Source organism: Amphibalanus amphitrite, unplaced genomic scaffold (assembly GCF_019059575.1).
Source record: "Amphibalanus amphitrite isolate SeventyFive unplaced genomic scaffold, NRLGWU_Aamphi_draft 000281F_arrow, whole genome shotgun sequence".
In the NCBI taxonomy this organism is placed as follows: domain Eukaryota; kingdom Metazoa; phylum Arthropoda; class Thecostraca; order Balanomorpha; family Balanidae; genus Amphibalanus; species Amphibalanus amphitrite.
Window position 1 is genome coordinate 198,895 of NW_024881776.1, and position 13,328 is coordinate 212,222.

A 13,328-nucleotide genomic window follows, 5' to 3' on the forward strand; every position below is an offset into this window, starting at 1 on the left:
GCTCTGCCATCTCTGCGAGCCGCTCCGTAGCATGGTTCCTGCCGTCCACGATGAGTCGCAGAGGGTTCCCTTCCTTATGCACTTTAGGGTTCCCCTGCACCTGACCAGGTCTCGGGCGGTCCGGTATCAGGTACTTCAGCTGGTTCTTGCCTATGTAGCCCTTCCGATACATTCTGTTGGTGATGTCCTTGACCTGCCTGTTTATATGACCTGTCATGTCTTTCTTCACAGGCTTGTAGGTGGAGGTGTCCGTCAGCTCCTTCCCCAGCTTTGCGATGTAGTCAGATTTGTCCATGAGGACAATGCCTGACCCCTTGTCAGCCGGCCGTATAACCACTTCTTCATCCTTCATCAGCGTTTGCAGAGCCTCCTCTTCCTCCTTGGTCATGTTGGTGGTTCCCGTCCTCCTGATAGATGTGATGATGTCCCTGGTGACCCCTTCAATGTACAGGTCTAAGCAGGGATCCCGACCTCGTGGCGGGGTCCACTTGGACGTCTTATACCGCAGGTCTGGGTCTTCAGTAGTCTCTGAGGATGAGACGTTCGATGCCCAGTACTCCTGCAGCCGCATCAGGCGCTCCCATTCTTTGAGCTCCGATATCACCAGAGCCAGAGGTTGCTTCCGTGATGGGACAAAATTAAGCCCCTTCTTCAGCACAGACTCCTCGGCAGCCGTCAACTCTCTGCTCGATAAGTTGAAGATCCCAGATGACTTGCCTCGTGTGTTGGCGTGGGTCTCTGGCACGTTCTCTTCCGCTTCGACACTGGGGTGTGCTGTCGCTTCTTCTCGTGATGGCCTCTTATCTTGCAGACGTCGAAGCTTCTTCTCTTTCACCGTTGACATCTTGCGTGCTGTTTCTGTCCGATCTTTCTCCATGACGGATCGGAGCGCTGGTCTGCTGTCTTCCGGCAGCTTGCTCTGCACCAACTCCTGTAGGTGATCGATCTCGACCTGGAGGGCAGCCACTTTCTCCGTCGCCAGATCAGCTCCCATCTTGACCAGTTCTGTCGAGGCGTTTTGGAGGATCTCCTCTATCTTGGGGCTCTCACCAAAGTGGCAGGTCCACTTCAGTTGGAAGCCGTTGGGGATTAGGCTTTCTTCAATGCATGTTCTCAGGAAAGAAGCATGCGATTTGTATCGCTCTGCCTTTACCGCAAGTCTCCTTAAGCGGCTAGTGGGAACCTTCTCTGTGTCGCCGTTCCCAGAACCTGATGTGTGCTCGGTTTGCCCACCTAGAGGCCCGTCTGCCTGTCGATTCGGGTGGCTGGTGGTTGACGGCAGCTGCACCTTGTCGGTGGGCGTGGGCTTGGGCCGGTCCGCCGGGCTGTCGTTGGGCCCAGAGGGCATCAGGGTGGCTGCGTCTGTGACTTGACGCAAGTCAACCACGGTCGTTTTTGTTTGCACGTACTCTATTCCGAGTGCTTGGGTAAACAGCCGTCGTTTTGAGGCGTGTTCGTGGAAGCCCCTGAAAGTGCAACCTTCGACCAGCTTCATACCTTCAGAGGTCAGTCGGAGCCACTTGTTCACCCCGTAGAGTGGGGCACAGACAACCGCTACCGCCTCTGGTAGAAGCATCTGGTAGCTAAGCTGCGTGTGGAGATCCACACTGCTGAGGAAGGCGGTTTGAGTCGGGTGCGTGTGGATCCACCCGAGAACCTTCAGCCCACTCTCAATCAAAAACGTATCGTGGCTGGCGTCACTTGTCATCTCTACCGTGTTGTGCGTGCCTGTTTGTTTTGGAACAACCAGATGGGTCACAGTTACCAGTTCACTGTTGACGTCCCCACATAACAAGGCACAGGTTTCAATGCCTTGTTCGGTGTTCACAGCTGCTGCCTCCAGAAACCGTTCTTCTAGGTCTCCAGGAGTCAGCAATCTCCTGAGTTCACCAGTATCATTTATGTCTTGCATTGTGAACTTAAATTCGGCATAAATCAAATAAATAACGTATCACTTTAGGCCATTTAAATAACATTTAACTCAGACGTTTCACCTTTATTGTCAAGGTTTCATCAGTGTGATATGGCCAACGCTTTCGCCGCAAAAGCCACAAATGCAAGACAAAAATAACAATCATGTCGGACCGCACGTGATTATATATAAATAGGCACTAATTGCCTCTAATTAAATCTCAAAACAAAGACATGCGTGACATCACAGACACCATAGCGCCGAATCATAAAGAGGGTGAGAGGATCTCATACTCCATTCATTTATTCATTCATGGATTCATTCACTCTCACCCTCTTTCCGCCCTTTAGGTCGAACGCACGTTTAGTCCCCCGTCTCTGTCGGTACCTAGCAGCCCCATCCAGCGGTTCTCCCTCGACCTCCTGTAATCCACATTCCTCCTCCACACTCGTTCGAGTCCGACCACTTGCAGGTGGTCCAAGGAGTGGTCTGTCGCTCTAAAATGCCTACTCACAGGTAGGTCGATCGCCGGGTTCTCCACACGGATAGACGAGAGGTGGTTCTGCACGCGTGTGTAGATGCTATCCCCGGTCTCACCGACATACACAACCCTTTTGCACGCGTCACACCAGATCCCATAGACGACATTTTGTGATCTGCATCCTATTGTCCTATCATAAAAGCACTCTTTGGGGTTGCCCTTTACTCTACCATTGCCAGAATACATCCGTTTACACATGACACAATCTTTCCCACAGCTTTCCTGACTGCGCAGTTTCTCCCCATAAACAGCCCGCTTGGTTTTCCTGTGAACCAGATCGTCTCTGAGATTTCGACCCCGCCGAAAAGCCACTAGAGGGTCCTTGGTGAATATGTTCCTGAGATTTTCAGAGTTCTGTAATATGTGTCTCTTTCTCTGTAGAATTTTGCGCACATCCGGGAGATGACTAGAGTACGTTAGCACCAGAGGGACTCTGTTATCTTTTCCCTTGTCTGAGCTCTCCTTCCCTCTCCCCTTGGCCCCATCCCTATCTTGATTTTCCAGCTTGCCTAGTTCTCTATCTATCAAATGTCCCGGATACCCCCTATCTATCAACCTAGCCCTGAGCTCTTTCTTGTGCCTAGCATAGTCTCCTCCCCTGGAACAAATTCTTTTTAGTCGCATTCCTAGACCAAAGGGGATCGCCGTTTTGGTGTGATGAGGGTGGTCCGAGTCAAAGCGTAGATATGATTTCGAGTCCGTAGGCTTAGTGAAAAGGTCAGTTTCAAGTTTCCCGTCTTTCACGTGCACTGTCACGTCTAAAAAATCAATGGAAACGGGAGACATGCGGAGATCCACCTGGATTTGATGGTGGATAGCGTTTGCTTTTGCGTGAAATTCTCGAAGTGCGTTTTCTCCGTCTACCCATATGCCAAAAATGTCGTCTATGTATCTGAGATACAAATGCGGTTTCTTATCAGAGATGATTTGAGAAGTTCTTTCTCCCATTCCCCCTGTCGGAAGTACTTACCGTCATAAAGTTGTTTTGCAATTGGAAAGTTTTCCCTTCACGCGCTACGTATGCGCTGCCATTTTTATTTGGTAACATTGTTCGGGTGGGAGGTGGCGCGCCAGTCGAATACAGTGCACCGTGAGAGCTCCGCCTGTTTGTACCGTTTGTACGGGAAGCCGACCGAGAAGAGAGACTGAAACTGATCGCCGTTTTGCTTATATATTTTAATTGTAAATCTAACACCCCCAGATATGTACAACTCGGGCGTGACGTGGCTGTGCACGCAAATGTTCCCGGTATATATATATATATATATATATATATATATATATATATATATATATATATATATATATATATATATATATATATATATATATATATATATATATATATATATATATATATATATATATATATATATATATATATATATATATATATATATATATATATATATATATATATATATATATATATATATATATATATATATATATATATATATATATATATATATATATATATATATATATATATATATATATATATATATATATATATATATATATATATATATACAGGGTGGCGCCGATAAATGAAGACAATATGTGCTCCACACAAAACATTAATTTTTTGGCAAAAGTCAGTACTTTGGATGAAAGCTTGGAACTGGGGTGACTGATGGCGACCTGTCGAGCACACTTCACTCAACGAATCCCCCTCCGCGTCGATGACGGCCTCGATGCGCGGCCTGAACCGGGCGCATGCCTTGGTCAGCATGGTCTTGTCCATCTTGACCATCATCTGCTTGATGGCTGACTTCAGAGAGTCAATATTGTTGTGTGGGTGTTTGTTAGTGTCCCTCTCGACTACGCCCCACACGTAATAGTCGAGCGGGTTCAGGTCCGGGGAGTTTGGCGGCCAGAACTCGGGCGTGACGTGGCTGTGCACGTTGCCGCTCATCCACTCCTGCGTCACCCTGGCCTTGTGGGCGGGTACAGAGTCCTGTTGTAACACATAGGGCCTTCCTCAGCCACTCGGTCGATCCAGGGCTTCACGACGTCACCGTCATCGACGGTGACGTCGACGTCGGGTCATCGTCGACGACGTTCTCGACTTTGGCAATGAAATCGTCGTCTCTGATGGCATCAGATCGTCGGGGATGTTTCTTCCGCTTTGCCACAGACGGGACGTCGCCCACAGACTCATCCAAGCTCCGCTCGACTTTATAATCATGGCTTCTGTCGACCTTGAGGAAGTTGGCGACCTCGGATGCCTAGCTGCCGGCGTGAAGCGCCACAATGACCGCGCGCCTTTTCATTTCTTCCGTTATCATTTTCAGCTGCAACGTTCCCTTTTGCTATGGACAACAATTTACATAAAGCATGGAACATGAATGCAAAAAAAAATATTGCTCTGCACAAAATAGTTTCCTCATAACACAGGTTTGACATTTGTGGTTATTTACCGGCGCCACCCTGTATATATATATATGTTGACCTCGAAAGGTCAAGGTCAAAGGTTGACCTCAGGTCACGTGACCTCGAGGTCATCATGTATATCATTCGATGCGTCTTGACGAGCTGAACACAATGAGACCATCCACGCGTCTGTATCTTGTTCCTGTACGGAGTTATTGGCCAAAAACCTTTGGTGACCTTTGATGACGTCACATGACCTCACAGCTGCCCAACAGCAAAACAGACCTCAAGGTAGTGAAGGTTGATCGTATATGAAGTCATGTATGGTATGTGGGGCCATTCCGACCCGTTTTAGTGGTAAAAACAGGGAGTTGATTTTTCCCCCATTGACTTATAATGGGGAGGTCGCGAAATTGACCTGACCTTAGGTCACCGATATCAAAATTCCGAGATATACAAATTGTAGCTACTAATGACCTAATAATATCCTGCGACTTTCAAAGGCCTCCGACATCTACTGTAGCTCTGGCACGGTGACAAAGTTGCAAAAAAGTGACTTGAGGTTGGGTCATTCAAAGTGACCTGGTGACCTGACCTTAAAAGGTAGGAGGTTGAAACTTGCACACCATGTGTAAAATTGATGAGGGAATAGTCATACCAAATTTCGCGGCGCTAAGCGCGTAGCGCCGCGGTTTTCCCCCTATTCGCGAAAAACCTCAGGGGGGGGGGCGGATATCCGCCCTCCCCGTCGGTGCGCGGGATAACTGTGTGCGATTGACAGCGGATACTGTTGCTTCCATGAAAACCTCGCACGAGAAACTGAGTACCTAGCGACTCGGTGTCACGGTATCCCGGCAGCATTTGAAAACAATGCTGAATATCTAAGCAGATTACTAACCTGACATGCGTGCTGGAGTCATCGTCCAATAGAACTTCCGAGGAGGTATCTGAAAAAAAATGAACAAACGTCAACCGAACGGCATCAAGTTCGCTAAATAGCCAACTATGGAAATCACCAATTGTTGCACCGCACCTACTATCTGTTTGGTTTAACTCATGCCAAGCAATGATCCCATCGAATCGTTGAATGATTTCCATCAACCCTCCTCTGTCCTGCCCCTCTACCCTCGTCCCATCTCCTACTCCCCCTCTACCACTCACCCGACTGATAGAGCACATCGCGCTCATGCAGGAACGGCTCTCCGTCGGTGTCGTAGGCTGCCACCTCCTCTGCCGGCTGCGTCTCCACCATGTCCAGCCACTGGGAGTTGTGCCAGCGGAACTTTTCCAGACGGATCCGAGTGGCCCACGCCGGGTCAGCCTCCTGGCGGCCGAGGGAAGAACTAGTGGTTAACGGGTGGGTCACAAACGCATACCAGGCGATTGCAACTTTCTGCAGAGAGTCGCCTATTGGAAGGAGTTTTTGTAAAGTGAATGGCATGGGTATATATTCAAAATTCAAAACAATATCCATTTATGATGCGCATTTAATTGCCCGTGATGGTTCAATCACAAACGGGAGTCATACTGCACTCCCACAGAGCAAGACAGTAAGCTGATGACTTTTGAGCGGGGGAAGTGACCGCGATCAGGCCCAGTGTGGTTTGCGAGTTCTGAGCGGGAGAACTCACCGCGATCAGGTCGAGAGTGGCGTCACAGACGCGGCGGATCTGGGCGTTCTTGTCGTGCAGCAGGTCGACCAGGTACGCAGGAGCGTCTGGAACACAGAAAAGTATGATCATAAAGCGTCCGAACGGAGACCAACATAACGTGTGTGCTTGTGTGGGTGAGAGCAGATGAGGATAGGAAACTAAATCGTCAGGGACGCATTATGTCAGACGGCAATAACTACATAACAAAATGACAGCACATAATGTGACGATGTACGCGTGGTTTGCCTGGCAGAAAAGCCACACAGTGCGATCATTTTCATGTGAAATTTGTCTCTATTGTGCGTGGCCCGCGCTTGGTTTAAGTTGTCGCTATTGTCCGTCAACGACTCACGAGCGCCTGAGTTTTGTATTACTGACTAACAAGTATCTGACGGAAAATCCTCTGTCACGGACTCACGGGTGTCTCTGATGATGAGCTGCCGCGTGGACGGATGTGCTGTCAGCTGATGGAACACGTAGATGATCTGCAGCACCATCTCGTCGTCCTCTTGTTTGGCTGTCAACGGTGGAGAAATTTCATCAGAAGAGCTCAAGCACAATCCACACTACAATTATACATGAGCGGCAGCAGGGACATGCATAGATCGAACATAAAGCAGACGGGCGGTTACTGAAAGCCACAGCAGCTCCATTAAATATGATAATCATGCGTTCAAAGCATTTGAAGACTATAAAAATAAAACATTTTCGACCAAATGATTGCCACTGGTTGACTGAACGTTGCAGGGCCAAGGAGCACCGTGATGACTGCCTATCTCTAGTCTATCCAGGGATGGAGGACACCACCCTTCATATGCTCCCATCCGTCCGGAAAGACGGCAGGAGAGAGAAAGAAAGAGACAAGATCAAATATATTGGAAAGGAGACGAGGGCAAGGAGGGTGAAAGGACGGATGTCTCACCGTTCAGCTGGAGAGATAGAGAGACAAGATCAGATGGCTGGAAGGAAGGCGGGGGGTAAGGATTGGAGGACGGACGTCTCACCGTTCAGCAAGTCGACCAGCGGCGGTAGGAGTCCCGCCTCGGCCAGTAGCAGGGAGCAGGCCTCGTCGGCACAGGCGGTACCCATCAGGACCACTACTTCTAGTAGGAGGTCGTCCTCGCAGCTCCCTGGACGGGCGCAGGTCATACACGCATGTCAGACACTGGACACACCACGTGCTTATCGAGACGCGATATATGCCCCAAGAACTTATCAAATTAAAATATAGAATGATCCCACCAAAATGCGTCAGCGCCATTTAAAGTAAAAGGCATATGAATTGCACCACTAAGAGTTCAGAACCAGAGATCAAAATGCTTCAAAAGTGTTCCAATGTCAAACAAGAATTCATCTAACCGGCAACCACTGTAAACACATCACTTCTCCCAGAGCCGTCTTTCTGTTTATCTATTAATTTATTCATTTATCCAAATTCACTCCCACCTGAGGTCAGTTTGCTCTTCATCCAGTCGACGAGCCGGAACTGTCGAAACAGCCGGTCAAAGTCCAGGTCGGGGATGGAGAGGTTGCCCAGCACGCCGACTGTCTCCACGACAAACTCCTCCTCGGAGCACGAGTGGAGTGATTCGGCAAACTCGCCCAGAAACTCCTGTAACGGGGAGAGGGGAGAGAGTTAGAACTCCTACTTGGAGCAAGAGTGGAGCGACTCGGCAAACTCGTCAGAAACTCCTGTCGGGAGAAGGGGGATTTATAACTCCTCGGAGCACGTCGACTCGACAAACTCGCCCAAAAACTCATGCATGACATCAGAAGGAAAGTTACAACTCCGCGACACACGAGTGGAGTGACTCGGCAAACTCGCCAGAAATTCATGTGTCAGAAGAGGGAGACGGTCAAAAGTACTCGATGGGACGGCTATCATTCCATTCCAGCTACCTGACAGATAACATCGTGCGTTTACAAATTAATACAGGAAAAGCCAGGCTCGTTGCTATCTTTAAAAAGTCATTGGTAACATTGGTAAACATTTGTAAACTTGTCCGTGGTATCACGGACAAACTACTTAGAATGCTGAGAAATTCAAGCAAAGAGCGAGAAAGACAGATGTAGAACACCTAAAGCAGCTCTTATTCAACAAGGTACAGGGACCCGCAGTTGCTTCTGTACACACTAGTATTTCAGCGTATTCTTTGCCTGTGACACCGTTGGAGGCGAATTGGGAATTGATTGTGTGCTTATTAAAACCACCATCTGAAGGGCTTTAAACTGATGTGCTGTTCTCCTAATTCAGTGAACTTTTTATGGCTATATCAGCAAAACATTGTTTTCAGCGCTTTTTCCTGCCCCATTCCTTCTGAAACCTGGAACCGCTTATTCCATTTACTCCTGCCATCTGACGATGGTCGTGCTGACTTGTAGTTCCGGCGCTAGTTACTGCTCCAGTTTTGCACCCGGCACAAACTCAGGCGGCACCGGGCCGCATGGCTCGACCAGTGAGTGTCGGACCGAGCCGACTGCCTGGGGCGCGGTTAAATCGGACGCCCTGCTGGGGAAGGGGACGGGAGTGAGGGGAAGGGGAGGAGGTGGTCACGTGGTCCGTCCAAGCTCGCAGACGACCTGTCCTGCGCCGAGCCATGTTCCGTGATCCAAAATGGCACGAGAGCTGTGCCGAATGCCCGGAGGAGACGCTTCGAAAGCGAACATGAGCAGCACTAATTTACCATATTCTGTGGAGATAAATGAATATTATCTTAATGCGGAAAAATTGTATGCCTAAGCTGTATAAGCTGTATCTTTTTAAAAGTTGTAAATAGGATTATTTTTAGGGACTTATAGGTTTCGTATACACAGTGAATTGTGTTACATTAAGCCGTTTCGCTGTTATGGTTACTAACTGAAGAGTTATCCTTTTTTCTCACAGGGAATGAGAATACAATAACAATACGAATAAAACCAGACGTTTCGCACAAAAAGTGCCTCCGTCAGTGGCAAAAAATAAGTAATTAGGCATACATGTTTTATTTCGATAAAATCGATGAAGTAGTTATCCTTATTTTTCAAGATATATTTTCAGCAGTTTTAAGCACATCATGGAAGCTTATAAACATTTGTGTATTTTATCGGCAACCCGGCTGGCCAGACCGAGACGGTGCCGCATTTAGTTCTCATCGATGTTAAACCTATACACTTATTTTTCTCCGCTGACGAAGGCACGTTGTTGTCCGAAACGTTTGGTTATATTCGCATTGTTTTTATATTGTCGTTGTCCGTGAGAAAAACATACTCATATGGACTGGTCTCAGTTCATGTAGAAATTGTTGCACATTCATCAACACAGATAAAATGAATATTAGCCCTCACCACACATATAAGTAGAGGTAAGTAGACCGCGCCCCCTGTTTTTCACCAATAAATCGCGGCAAAGCGAAGGAATGCGACGATTCTTTGGTGCCCTGGAGTTAATCAATTTTACAACTTCCCGGAAAATTAAATAGCCCTTATCATTTTTGCATCTTGTGTGATAATTTTAAATCCCTGAACCGTTGGAGGAACAAATTACTTTTAACCTGTGATTATTTTTCTCAAGATCATGTCAGGCCAGAATAGCAATTGAAAGTCAGCGCACATCTTCTGTGTGTTTCCATAGCCGTTTCGTGATTAGCAACGTGACAACATGTGAAATATACTATCTAATGTTTGTCTCATTGATTGTTGTGGGTGCCAAGGTCACGTGAAACTCAGGTTAAGGTCATTTACTTGAAATGATATCGGTTAGCTTCCTTAAATTTACACCTTTTTACTGTGTTTTTTAGGAAGTGTTGGTTTGAAATTTAGCACCCATTGTAGCATTTGAAAACTAGGCATACTTAGGTATCAGTTATAGTGCCTATGCAATATGTTGCAAGGCTGTAAGTGCTGGCTAACATTCTATGGATAGCCGGCAGAACGCCTAATGGGTGATCTGGCGTGACCCGTCCTACCCCAAATGCTTTGATACATCATCTTTGATCAAATCATGTGCAAATTCGGAGTCAGAGGCAAGCCAAGTCCCAGCAAATTTCACATGTAGAAATTCTAGCAGGACCCAATATTCCGTGCTTTTGGGTTATTAACCTAATCTGGGAGGTCAACCAGTGACCTACATAGGATCTCAGCATTGACCAGGACATAAAAATAATTGGCTTTCTCTCGTCAACGATGACCCTCAAATCATCGGATTTCTCTTGTCACGAGCAGCTCGCTCTTTTTTATTTTTCAGCGGAGCTCTGGCTCTTTTTATCAAGGGCCGAATGGCTGAGGGTTTCTACGCCCCTTCGCTACATGTAAGACGCTGAAAAGCAATGCCTAAATGGGTGAGGGTTAAATATCGATTGGTATTTAAGTGCCGAAGCCCGAAGCACTTTAATTTACTTCGATAGCAGTTTTTAAGACCAACGAGCTCGAATACTGTAACTTCTTGAACAATGTAAGCACAACATAAAATGAATCGTGAGAGAAGCGGCTCAAGATCAAGGAGCTATGAGACACTTAATAAAAAACGGCATAGATTAGAAACTGCACCTAACTTGCACTGGTTTTTAACCCGCGCCCCACTGGGGGGGGGGGGGGGGCTATTTATAGCCCCCCCCTCCCGTTTTTCTGCAATAACTTCCAAACCGCTTGACGTATCGACGCCAAACTTTCAGTACCTTCGGCTGCATCAATTTGACACCTTGTGTCAAAATTTGAAATTCGTACCTACCATAGGTCGGCCGGAAATGACGTCAGAGTGACGTCATGTTCGGCCGATTTCGACGCAAAACATTGAACCACGGCAATCGCTCCCAAGAGCTCAGTTTTTAAGCTAGATCCAATTTCTTTGCATGAGAGGACTCAGAATAGACTGCGCTATCAAACTGCTATCTCGGATTTTCGAAATTTTGAAAATTTCGAAAATCTTAAATAATAAAACTCAAAATTTATATTTTTACATTTTTTTCAAAAAGTTTTTGACTTTTCGAAAAACCGGAATATATGTGATAGAATGCATTATTATGACTACCTCTAGCAAGTTTTAGCTAAATATCTTCAAAAATGGCCAAGTTATACGCATTATTGCAAAAAATTAACAATTATTAATTTTTCAAATCAATTTTTCAGCACGAATTTGACATCGTACGCCAATATGAATAGCACCATCGTGTTCCGGAGCTCAAACTGCATCGAATAGACACCTTTTTTGTTGAAAAAATTATAACTTCAAAATTTGACTTTTTTTGACCTGAAAGTGACCTGACCTAAGCTAAATTTGACTCAAAATGACCTCGCATGACACAGACGACATCAAATTCGAAATGTTTGGCCTAAATGGACCATAAAACATGTGTCACGTGACCGACGGATGATATAATATTTTCGTGACCTGTGATGACCTGACCTTGACCTGAAAATCAAAGTACAAGTTTGGTACCCTCAGAGTATCTAGAGCATCTGTTCACGAGTGTGTGAACCAAAAATGAGCCTGATCTGACTTGTAAGACGGCGGCCAGAGCCCAAAACGTGAAGAAGCCAAAATGCTAATAATTTTTACTTTGACCTGACCTGTGACGTCATCAGTGACCTCGAGGTCAATAAAATTAGGTTTCGCTCGACAGTTTTTCCGGGGCTTTCAGACGCCGTTTGAATTTTGACGATCGGCCCAGTAGTTTCGGAGTTAGGAGTTAGGAGTTATGAATAGCCCCCCCCCCCCCAGTAGGGCGTGTTATACGCAGACCCCAGTGGGGCGCGGGTTAAGCCTTTTCGTTGCAGACTGGTAGATTAAATTTTAGGATTGATTTCAGCTGATGCTTAAATGGAGCTATTCATTCGTTCATTCATGCGACCATCCAATTCCATTCATAAAATAAGCCGGTGACAAAATTGTTCATTTTAGATAAGTGTGAAATACAAACTCAATAAAAGTTTAATGATACGGCAAATTTGACAGCTTTTATAATGAACAGACAAATAACTTTAACAAATCAAAGTTGAGAGCCCCAAATAGGGGAGAGTGAGGTAAGATGAGCCAAGGGGCAAGTTAAGCCACCCCATGTTTCTCAGCTCCTATGGCGCTAATAGACTTGAGCTTCCATGTGCCGTTCGCTTACGATGCTGCAGTCTTTCACGTGAGACGGCAACGTTCTCACGCTCAGCACCCGGTAACCTGTGGTATCGCCCCTGATAACTAATACATGTTTTGCCTTTAAAATGAGATGGTTGTTATCTGCGGTGCATGGTTGGTTATTTTCCTTAGCGGGTGTCATTAATCGAAACTGGCCATGGATGGGGCAAGATGAGCCATTTTCACCTGGGGGAGGATGAGCCGGATAAGCCATTGTTGTCTCCGCTGTCGAAAACCAAACTGAGCTGCGCTTGTTTCTGCTGAATAAAAATGGTAGGAAATTGTTTTTCTTTGTTGATTACAGAAGTTGTAAGTGATTTGCAGATTATCTGAAGGATAAAATGATTTCTTCCGTGATAGAAAACTTGACGAGTTATTGGAAGGCTTAAAACAGTCACTTTTTGATGGCCAGGAAAAAAAACTTTGCCATAAGTATGTATGCCATGGAGTAAATAAAAGAGCCCACTCTTCGCCGCGCCCGGGAAAAGAAGAGGTTCGCTTTTTCTATCCATGCTCAACTTTCCCCACGACGTGTCTCAACTTACCCCGCCCATGGGGTAAGATGAGCAACGTGCAAGATGATTTTGGACGTAGCCTTTTAAGTACAAAAATAAGCGGTATGAAACATTTCTGGCCACCATTACATGCGCAAATGACCACTCTGTCCGGGCATTTTTTAGGCCATCACAGTATTTGTCAACAATTGTTGTTTTGGGGACTGGGGAGGGTGGTTACTGGCTCATA

General features: G+C 46.4%; 1 protein-coding gene across 4 annotated transcripts in view; it reads right to left on the minus strand.

The window, feature by feature from the left end:
• LOC122387322 (kinesin-associated protein 3-like) overlaps positions 1-13,328 on the minus strand; it is a 30,457-nt gene that overhangs the window by 3,146 nt on the left and 13,983 nt on the right. For all 4 annotated transcript variants that reach the window (XM_043377431.1, XM_043377428.1, XM_043377429.1 and 1 more), the window contains exons 11-16: positions 7,928-8,093; positions 7,486-7,611; positions 6,900-6,998; positions 6,461-6,546; positions 5,991-6,153; positions 5,728-5,776 (exon numbers count right to left, since the gene is read on the minus strand). In XM_043377431.1, coding sequence (XP_043233366.1) covers positions 5,728-5,776; positions 5,991-6,153; positions 6,461-6,546; positions 6,900-6,998; positions 7,486-7,611; positions 7,928-8,093 — 689 coding nt within the window. The remainder of the gene's footprint in view (positions 1-5,727; positions 5,777-5,990; positions 6,154-6,460; positions 6,547-6,899; positions 6,999-7,485; positions 7,612-7,927; positions 8,094-13,328) is intronic.